This window comes from Squalius cephalus (assembly GCF_949319135.1).
Source record: "Squalius cephalus genome assembly, chromosome: 17".
Classification (NCBI taxonomy): Eukaryota; Metazoa; Chordata; class Actinopteri; order Cypriniformes; family Leuciscidae; genus Squalius; species Squalius cephalus.
Window position 1 is genome coordinate 26,299,347 of NC_137138.1, and position 11,498 is coordinate 26,310,844.

An 11,498-nucleotide genomic window follows, 5' to 3' on the forward strand; every position below is an offset into this window, starting at 1 on the left:
ACTAATCCCATGTAAACAACCGGGAAAAAAATCAGAGGGACATAAATTTGCACATTGCATTCACTGCTATGGGTTGTTCTCAAGAAGAGCGATGTGGGGGCATTTCAAGGTCTGCAGCTTCAAACCCGAAAGTACTAAACCAGGTAAAAAGAGAGTTCAGGCATTATGTGCTTTCGCTGAACCCTCTCCATCGGAATATACAGACGCGTATTGGAAGTTCTTGAGTGTAATGATTCAGGACAAGATTGCAGTTGCAATTAAAGGAGACAACTGCATCCTCAATTATGGGTTCAGGTTGTTCAAAAAGAATGAGAAGATAGTCAGTCAACACCAGTATATACGCCAAAAACTGAGAGAACTTGGCAGGCTTTTATTGGAAGCTAAAAAAATCACACATGTGAAGACCATTCAAGAACTCATCAAACCTGAACGTTACTCCCAGGTTGTCAGAGCTGCAAAGAACCTATCTGGATTCAGTGAGGAAACTGGCATATACCAATGTCCCTCTCTTGCACGCAAGGTAGGACACAGCCTGCATTCGTTGGCTATGTTTATCAAGTCCGAAGGACTGAAAAAGAAAGATAAAGAAACCATTAAAGATGCTGAGGAGTTCGCACAGTTGTATTTAGAGAGTTGGAGGTTTGATATTGCAGGCCAGGCATTAACCCAGCTTAACAGGGCCAAATGGAATGCACCGCAACTTTTACCTCTTACACAAGATATCCAAAGGCTACATTGCTATCTAGAAGAAAAACAGCAGCAACATTTCAAAGATTTAAAAGAACATCGTTCATCCACAAATTGGAAGGAACTTGCAAAAGTAACGCTGACTCAAGTTATGCTTTTTAATCGGCGGAGAGCAGGTGAAGTGTCCCGAATGCGCCTGTCTGCATACTTATCGAAGGACACATCAGAGGAACAGGGAGATGTAAATTTGGCCCTCACAGCGCTTGAGCAGAAGCTCTGCAGGCATTTTGTGCGAATAGCAATTGTTGGAAAAAGAGGAAGGAAGGTTCCTGTTCTTCTAACTCCATTAATGAGAGAATCACTTGATGCTCTTACTGAGAGCAGAGAAGAATGTGGGGTGCTGAAGGACAATGAATATCTGTTTGCATTGCCACAATCTGACCATTACCTCAGGGCTTGTGACTGCATGAGGCAATTTGTCAGTGAATGTGCTGACATAAAAAATCCTCAAGCGCTAACATCAATTCAACTGAGGAAACATATTGCTACCCTGTCTACTGTTCTAAACCTCAAAACCACCGAGGTCGACCAGTTGGCAGACTTCCTTGGTCATAATATCGCTGTTCACAGGAAACACTACAGGCTCCCAGAAAGCACCCTCCAATTAGCCAAAGTAAGTAAAGTCCTCCTGGCAATGGAACAAGGACGCCTAGGAGATTACAAAGGAAAGAGCCTTGATGAAATACAAGTCGATGTGAATGGTAATTAACTTTATATTCTTGAAGGCACAATATATGACATTTAGTCTTCCGCATTCAGAAAACAACTATTTACCATGTAAAACATAGGGCAGTAATGGTGACGGGATGAGAGATAATACTACTGTTGTATACTCTTGCAGATTGCCCATAGTTTCAGCTTTCCAAACTCAATTTTTTATCAATTATCATTTTAGAGACCATTGACATGGAGGGACCTTTAGCAGAGGACATTGAAGGTATGTGTATACGATGTTCCTAAATTGATTCTAAATGATCCGTTTTAGATATTTTGTGTATTGTATTCTTAAGTTATTTCCCTCTCCAGATGTCAGTATGCTAGGAGATGATGGGTCAGACGATGAGGTCAGCATGTCATCCACGCAAGAATGTACCTCCACATCACAAAGTCAAAACCAGGGAGTGTCTGCAACCGGTGAGCTTGAACGCAATTCTTACCTTTCGTGCATTTCACACAGCACGTGGCAAAAATTTGAACATCAACAACTCCACCTCCCTCCTTTGTCCCACCCACCTCTTTCTCCTGCAACTCTGTCAGGAGACCTGTCTGATGCAGAGGCTGCACAATCAGTCAAACACAACCCCAGTTTTAAAACTGAACACTGCGTCAGTACTGCCTGAAATTACAAGTAGCATTAACTTTGAGGTTAGCGTGAACCTATAAGCAAATAGGTTGCTCTAATCTCTCGGCACGGACTTCATACAGGGATAGCACAGCTACTCCAACACGTCCCTGTCACTACAGAACATCTGGAATGTGCGCGATAAGGTGATGCAGGACAATTCCCTGAGCACATTATCCAAGTCTGCTTCATGGCAGCAAACAGACTCCACGGTTGTCCGCATTGCTGAGCAGTGACCGCACTTGCACTGCAAAGGGTTGCCGACCCTCTCCTCACTGTCATCTCCATCCGGAGCCGCTGCAGCTCCCTCAACTTCCGCAAAAACGGGTCTCTCAACCCTCCTCCTCATCACTGGCTCAAACGCATATGCCATCGGGTTAGATGACATCAGATAAACTCGTACAGCCTTGTCGTCTTGACATGTTTCCTCCTCATCTGTGTACTCATACTCGTCTCGCTGTAACTGTGTACTCGTACACAGTTGAGGAGGAAAAATGTTTGAGTAGCCGTGCAATCCCTGCGTGAAGTCTGCGCCGTGAGATTGGAGCAACCTATAAACAGTAGGTGAGGGCACACTAACCTAAACGTTAATGCTACTTGTAATGTCAGTAACAACAGTCGCTTTCTGTCTGATGAAATCAGTTCATCTTATATTGTCCAACATACAATCTTTTCGGCGCACAGCTACTTCAGCACTAGTGGACTGCGTGGGACGGTCTGTCGTCCGTACACTATATGAGGAAATATACTGCTTGAGGGCCACTATCCTTTAGGTCTTAGATGTTTCCCTGCTGCAACACACCTGATTCATTGTGCAGAGCTTGGCAACAAGCTGTTTGATCTATTTAATTTGAATCAGGTGTGTTGAAGCAGGGAAACGCCTCGGTTACGACTGTAACCTCGGTTCCCTGAAGAGGGAACGAGCGTTGCGTCGAGAATGACGCTATGGGGAACGCTTTGCGTGATGACGTCTTGAAGCACATGTAAAATCAGTCCAATGGTGTGGCGGAACGTCAGAAGCGGGTGACGTCACGTACCAGGAAGCTATAAAAGCCGGCCCGAAACAGAAAACGAAAGCTTCGTAAAGTCTGAAGTCGTGCTGACAGGCATGAAGGAGATATGGCAAGGCGACGCAACGCTCGTTCCCTCTTCAGGGAACCGAGGTTATGGTCGTAACCGAGGCGTTCCCTTTCAAGGGAACTCGCGTTGCGTCGAGAATGACGCTATGGGGAACGTCTATACCAACGCCTCCATAGCTACAAATGTCTGTCCTGTGTGAAATCTGGAGAGCAGCACTAGGAAGACAAAACATGAGACCCTGGAGCAGAGTCTAGATCCAAAGAGTAGAACCTGACGAAAGTGTGCGGTGAGGACCAACCTGCCGCATCACAGACGTCCTGTAAAGACACTCCTGATAAAAGGGCCTTAGAGGCCGCCATACTCCTCGTAGAGTGCGACCGGACAGCCAAAGGAGAAGGCTGCCCAGCCGCCTCATAAGCAAGTGTGATAGCCTCAACCACCCACTTGCTCATTCTTTGCTTAGACACTGGGCCTCCTTTGTTAGGGGACCCAAAGCATACAAACAATTGATCACTTTTACGCCACAGGGCAGCTCTGTGGACATAAGCGTCTAACGCCCGAACTGGGCAAAGCAAATTATTAGCCTCCTGGTCCGCATTCTGAAAGGGAGGAGGACAAAAGGCTTGCAGAACAATAGGTCTAGCCACATTAGTGGGGACCTTGGGGATATAACCCGGTCTTGGATGTAGAAAGGCTTTAACCCTCTGAGGTCTGAGCTGTTTTCTGGGCACTGGAGGTGTTCTGACATGCTCTGACATTTCTGGTTATTTCTGTTACTTGTGACATTTTCATGGCTAAAGTCTAATTACACTGTATTCAGCACAAACTCTGCTACAATAATATATCAGCAGCATGTGTGTAAAAGTTTGTAGTTTTGAGATAATGACATTTATGCGTGGTTTGTGAAAATACAAAAAAAAATTCTCACTGAAATAAGGCCATGAAACCCATACTGATTATTTCTTCACAAGACTTTTGAAAATTGTATGACGTAGCCTAGAATATTTGCTCCAAAACTATGTGAAAATCACCCTGACTGCTCATTCAGATAAGACAATATATTGATTTAAAAATTTTACGACGTGTTTTGTGTTAGAAAGCTTTATGCGGGAGCTCATTAATATGTAAGCTTTTCTCACCTGAGAAAGACAAAGAACCTCCCCTAACGGCCCTATTAGGAGCTATCAGGCCCTGCCATTCTGAGCAACCTTGCACAATACTGTAAATGAGGAGATTTAAAAAAGAATGGCTTTTAAATTGTTTGGATTTATTTACAACACAACATAATCCAAAGATACACAACAAATGCCAAAAAAGCACTTCAAAGACAGACCTTTGTGCCATTCCTAAAAACATTGTACATACCTTTAATTTCCAAGATTTTCACTTTACCGTGTTCACGTACAGAGACTCATGTGAATGTTGAAGTCATCAGTGGCATCTGGGCCCTGAAAAAAAAAAGTGAACATACTGATATCAAGAGAAAGGCCTGCACGATTTTGGAAATAAATATTAGATTTTTCTGGTTAAAATTGCTTTTTAAAATTCCTTTTTAAAATTCACAGAATACACACACACACACACACAAATGTTTCCAACATAATATAATGAACACCAGGTTTGTTGTGCCTTGTAGGCATAAGGTATATGCGCAATGCCGGATAAAATAATAATAACAATAAATAACCTATAGCAGTATAAATCTTTCAAAAGATTTCAGTAACAACTAAGCTAGAGAAAAATATATTGATTATCATGTTACTTCAAATGTTTCCATCCGTTATGATATGAAATGAGATAATAATAAAAACATGACGCCGTTTGGTGCGTTTTGCTTTCATCCAAAATATGATACAGTACATTCAAACGCGATCGCTATCAAAAATATGATACATTCAAACGCGATCGCTATCAAAAATATGATACATTCAAACACGATCGCTATTAAAAATATGATACATTCAAACGCGATCGCGCTCAAATATAAAACATTATGGTTACCATATACATATCTACGTTTGAGCAGATATCCACAAACACAGTAACAGTAAACACGGTCTAAATATTATAATATTCACCATATATCTAGCAACAGTTCAACTGCAACGTGACATTTATGCAACAATAACAAACTAAGAATTTCTTACCTTATCTTTCTTGTCTTCATATCGCGTTCTTCTTCTTCTTCTGAGGTAGCCTAAATCCAATGTAAGCTCGCACGTCTTTCAAACTCGACGAAAAGTGAAGTGTTTTGTTGTTGAGGTAATGAGCGAGTCCGCGTTCCATGTGGAGATTTGCATGTGAATCTCTTTTGCGCGAGTGGGCGTGGCCGAATTAAAAATAATTAGGAAGCGTTTGAGAAGCTGGACATCTTGTTGGTTTTATACAAATTACTTAAACAGAGAATATTTGTTTTCGTTTTGAATCCAATCATTTAAAAGTACCCACTTAAATGTTTATAAAGGTATATGGCTCATAAATGTGTGACAAGTATTCGCTGAGTTTTGTTTCAGTTTATAGACGTGCTCAAGAAAAAAAAGTTCACCGCGACGGAGAGGCAGAACGCACACCCTGTTTATTTTCTTTATTTTACAAAAGCACAATGTTTTGGTTTGATTGTAAGTGGACACATACAAAAGGAGAAATATCACAGATTCTTTTTTTATATTTCTTTTTTCTGTATGACTATAAATGACTGAGTAATTTAAGTTTATAGTGCTACAATGTGGAGAAAATCCAGCAAAACGCGCCCGCGCGTTTGTCGACCTCAGAGGGTTAACCATACCCGGAGCAAACTCTAAGCATGACGGAGCAACCGACAATGCTTGCAGATCCCCTATTCTCTTGAGAGAAGAAATAGCAAGAAGGAAAAGAGCTTTCAGAGTTAAAAACTTCTCAGGAACCTCCTCAATGGGCTCAAAGGGGGCCAGGGAAAGGCCTTGCAGCGCAATGGACAAATCCCATGGAGGCACCCTAGAGCGAACTGCAGGCCTCAGCCTCCAAGTGCCACGAAGGAAACGAGATACCAAAGGGTCTTTCCCCACAGACATTCCACCCAAAGGAATGTGGTAAGCACCTATGGCTGCCACATAAACCTTTAAAGTGGACGGGGTCAGACCTGCCGTGAACCGGTTCTGCAGGAACTCCAGCACTGTACCAATTGGGCAGTTAACTGGGTTCAACCGACGGTCACTACACCAAGAAGTGAAGACTCTCCACTTCAGGGCATAAAGTTTCCTTGTGGAGGGAGCTCTGGACTGTAGAATGGTCTCAACAACCTCAGTTGAGAGACCCGACTCTATGAGCTGGGCCCCCTCAGAGGCCAAGCCCACAGGTTCCACAGTTCTGGTCGGGGGTGAAATATAGAGCCCCCTACTTGAAACAGAAGGTCCCTCCTGACAGGTAACTCCAGAGGAGGCCCGTCGAGGAGGGACACAAGGTCGGGAAACCATACTCTGCCCGGCCACCGCGGGGCTATAAGAAGCAGGCAAACCCGATCCCTGCGAACTCTCTCCAGAACTCCCGGGAGCAGAGCAACTGGGGGAAAGGCGTACAGACGTAGCCTCGGCCACGCCTGGACCATAGCATCCAGTCCCAGAGGAGCTGGATGCGTGAGGGAGAACCAAAGTGGACAGTGAGACGTCTCTCGAGACGCAAACAGATCCACTTGAGCTTGGCCAAACTCCCTCCATATCAGCTCCACCACCTCGGGGTGGAGCCTGCATTCCCCGGGCCTCGGCCCCTGTCTCGACAGAGCGTCTGCTCCTATATTCTGGACCCCGGGGATTTAAGCTGCCCTGAGAGACAACAGCTTCCCCTGGGACCACAAGAGGATATGGTGTGCCAGATTGCATAATGGGCGCGAGCGCAAACCCCCTTGGTGATTGATATAGGCGACTACCGACGTGTTGTCCGTATATACTAGCACATGGTGTCCCCTGAGATCTGTGATGAAGCTCCTCAGAGCCCGGAAGACAGCTAACATCTCTAGGCGATTGATATGCCAGGAACGATGATGGTCTTCCCACAGACCTTGAGATGAGCGACCCTCCAGGATCGTTCCCCAACCCGTGAGGGAAGCATCCGTCGTTAGCAGTTTGCGACGACAAGGAGCTCCCAACACTGGGCCCTGGGACAGGAACCAAGGTTTCTTCCACATAACCAGGGCACGTAGGCATCGCCGCGTGACCTTGATTGTGCGAAATGGGTTGCCCCTCGGGGAAAACCCCCTGGTCCTGAGCCACCACTGCAGGGGCCTCATGTGTAGCAGTCCAAAAGGTATCACATTGGAAGCTGCTGCCATGAGACCCAACAGTCTCTGGAACTGTTTGACAGTGAGTAGCTGGCCTAGCTTTACACTTTTCACAGCTGCAAGGATGGACTCTATATGTGGCGGTGACAGGCGCGCCTGCATTGACACAGAATCCCAAACCACGCCTAAGAAAGTGGTCCTCTGGAGTGGAGAAAGCACACTCTTCTTGGCGTTCAGCCGTAACCCCAACTCTTTCATATGGGCGAGAACAACATCTCGATGTTGAACCGCCATCTGATGCGACTGAGCTAAAATCAACCAATCGTCGATGTAGTTCATGATGCGAATACCCTGAAGGCGCAGGGGCGCCAGAGCTGCATCCACGCATTTGGTGAAAGTGCGGGGTGATAAAGCCAGGCCGAATGGAAGAACTCGATATTGGTATGCTTTGCCCCCGAAAGCAAACCTCAGGAACTTCCAATGGCACGGACGGATGGAAATATGGAAATATGCGTCCTTGAGGTCTATCGTGACAAACCAGTCCTTGGACCTGATCTGTGGCAGGATTTGTCTCAATGTTAACATTTTGAACTTGAGCTGCATGACTGACTCGTTCAGAACTCGAAGATCTAAAATGGGACGCAATCCCCCGTCCTTTTTTGGAACTATGAAGTACCGGCTGTAAAACCCGGTTTCCCTGTTGGAGGGAGGTACATATTCTATGGCCCCTTTCTCTAACAGAGTGTTTACTTCCTGTTCCATAACCAGAACCTGCTCGGGGCCCACCACTGTGGGCAGGACCCCCATAAACCGAGGTGGGCGTTTCTTGAATTGTATCTGATACCCTTTTTCCACGGTCTGCAGGACCCAACAAGAAACATTTGACAGTAGCTTCCACGCTGTCAAAGATTCTACTAGAGGTACCAGCCTCTCGAGACTGGTTTCTGGATTTTGTTGTTGTTGAGTAGTCAATTCGTCGCCCTGTAACGGCGCACCGGCAGGGAACGACTGAACAAACTGCTCTAACACCCTCCTCGGAGGGGGCGGGCATCCCGAGGCCACTACGTTTCCGGGTGGTCCTTGAGATATGTGCTCGCCGGAGACCGCTGCGCCCTGTAACACCGGAGGCGGCAGGGTTGGCAGAACGGTCCCCTGAGGGCACCGAAGAGAGACGGGCACCGTAAAAAGAGGTGTTGACCGCTCTGCTTCGGGGGGGACTACCCTCATTTGTCCTGAGCCCTCGGACGTCAGGACTTCTTCCCAGCAGCCTTCTTGGCAGTAATAACGGTCCGCAGATCCGTTTTACCCCTCGAAGACTGCTGGGTTTGAGCGCGCCCTCCGTGTCCCCGAGGTTTTTGTGGGGGAGCACGGGAGGAAACGCTCTGTTTCTGAGTGGCACGGTGCTCAGCGCTCTTTTTAGAGGAGTGAGGCTGCTCCCGCTCAGCAGCCTCATAGAAAGAACGGCGGGGGAGAAGTTTCTGAAGTGCAGCTGACTGTTTAGAAGCTTCTTGAGATTTAGCTACTGCACTATTGACTGCATCTCCAAATAAACCCACAGTAGAAACTGGTGCATCCAAAAGAACATGCTTTTCTTTGTCCTTTATATCACTTAAATTGAGCCACAGATGCCTCTCAGTGGCCACCAGGGCTGCCATAGAGCGGCCGATGGATTTGGCCGTCTCCTTGGTGGCCCTGAGAGACAGATCTGTGGCTCTACGTAATTCGGACACAGTATCGGGACCAATCCCCCCGCCCCTCAGTGTGGAGATCGGGGAAAAACGGAAGGCTTCTACGCTGAGGCTGTGCACGAGATGGCAGGAAACGTTCGTCGAGCTTGCTTTTCGAGCGAACGCCCTGCCTATCTTCTGGCCACTCAACAGATAATCTCTCGACTGCTCTTGTAACCACGTCGAGTAATTCCTCAAATGCATGAGACTGAGGTGGCGAATCCTCAGCCTCAGCATCAATACTCACAACGTTCAACTCCTCAGAGCTGGACAATTGCAGTACTGGTGCCTCCATCGGGGGGGAAGAAACCGCAGCGCGTGCTTCCACACCCTGATGAGAGGCACTGGATCTATCAGAAAGAGACTGAGATAAGGCAGAGCCCGTCTCAACATCCACTGATAGATCCATTTGCGAACCCCAGGTCTGAGATCGACGCCGTGCCTCGGCAGCGGCGGGACCAGAGCCCTGGGGAACGCGATCCTGGTTAAATAAACCCAGGCGGGATCTGAGCGTACGCATAGGAAGCGCGTCGCAATGCACACAGTCACCACCCTCGAGTGCTGACTGGGCATGCTCTTCACCCAAACAAACAACACAAAGAGTGTGAGTATCACCTCCCGTTAAATAATGCGGGCAGGGATGGACACACACTCTAAACTGCTGCTGCTTACTCGCCATACTGAATATATATAATGATATAGACAGACAACACCAAATAACAAGGACAGATTCAACACAGAGCGCAACTGAAGACTCAGAAAGCTTTCGTTTTCTGTTTCGGGCCGGCTTTTATAGCTTCCTGGTACGTGACGTCACCCGCCTCTGACGTTCCGCCACACCATTGGACTGATTTTACATGTGCTTCAAGACGTCATCACGCAAAGCGTTCCCCATAGCATCATTCTCGACGCAACGCGAGTTCCCTTGAAAGGGAACATCTCAGACCTGCAGAATAGTGGCCCTTGAGGACTGGAGTTGCCCATCCCTGGGCTAACATGACAACTAATATTTTCACGTCACTAGTCACTTGAAAAGAATTTAGGACGATAGGAGACGGGATGAAATAAACTGTGTCTCTCTTTAAGAGACACAAATCCCATATACTGACTTCTTGTTAAGTGCCTTGAGACAACATCTGTTGTGAATCGGCGCTATATAAATAAACTGAATTGAAAATTGAATTGAATATACTAAATTATTTTATAAAATAACACAACCACTGTACTGACGGCTATTACATATTTCATGTAGTGTATACTACAATAAAGTTATTTCTTTGTCCAGATGTCAGTATGCCAAGAGAAGAGGGGTCAGAAGATGAGGTCAGCATGTCATCCCTGCAAGAATGTCCCTCCACATCACAAGTCCAAAACCGGAGTGCGTCTGCAAAAAAGAGAGGTAAGCTTTGGGGCTTGCACTCTCTTTTGGGCCAGAGCTGCTCATTTATTTTTAAGGGCTTTTACTTTGCTTCCTTGACTCAACACTTGAAATATGTCTGTCCCTCCTTACTGTCCGGTGCCACAAGCCTGACAGTGGCTTGAAAGAAGCTGTTGCAGGAACAGACCTTGTGAGCCTGCATTGTCGCAGGTTGTAGGGTTGGGGAAAGACTGGCATTATCACCTTTATATCAATAAGAAGTCTGTTGTATTTAAAAAAAAAAATCTTTAACACTTTATGGAGTTACTCAGGAAAAATGCTTGCATTTCCTCCAACAACGGAGCTGTACAGTGACCAGTTGAAAAACTCGAACAACCTATCATCACCTTAAATATCTCCTAACTGCTAGTGTTCCTTCATCCAAGTCTCATTAAGCCTCCACATGCAGCTGACTTTATTAAATTACCTTTTAAAAGTGCCTTATAAATAGAAAATATTATCATTATTATTGTTTTTATTATTATTATTTTGTGAAATGCAAGAAAGAATAAAATTGCTTTAAGTGAGAGAGTGTGTGTTTATACTCGAGTGTAGGGTAAAAGCATCCTGTTGCAGTTTCTTTTCCAGAATTATAATGTAATGCCGTCAGAAGTACAATGAGCCACTGCAAACCACTCAGTTTAATAAATACAACACACAAAGAAAAAAGAATGCAATCAAAACAGTTAACTATAAATAAAGTTAAAAAGCAAAACTAAACGGAATGCGTCTGAGCAGGCACTCCTCCGTTGCTTTCTGCCTTTCGTTCACCCATTGCAGCTCTTCCTTCAGCCAGTTGTCGGTCGTTCTCATGGTGGTTTTGGCAAAAGAGGGAGCACGGGGCTTGGAGAAGCTGGCAGCACAGGGGGGCTGGGGTTTTTCCACCGCTTCATGCACTCTTTCAGCAACGAGACCCAAACATCCGGAGACTCG

At 45.9% G+C, this 11,498-nt stretch overlaps 1 protein-coding gene across 1 annotated transcript; it reads left to right on the forward strand.

The window, feature by feature from the left end:
* The first annotated feature begins 1,087 nt into the window (after window positions 1–1,087).
* On the forward strand, window positions 1,088–10,720 carry LOC307145059 (uncharacterized protein). Its single transcript, XM_079847891.1, has 4 exons — window positions 1,088–1,448; window positions 1,643–1,684; window positions 1,774–1,881; window positions 10,434–10,720. The coding sequence occupies exons 1-4, from the start codon at window positions 1,154–1,156 to the stop codon at window positions 10,688–10,690; spliced, it is 702 nt and encodes a 233-aa protein (XP_079704017.1). The 5' UTR covers window positions 1,088–1,153; the 3' UTR covers window positions 10,691–10,720.
* Window positions 10,721–11,498: the final 778 nt, after the last annotated feature.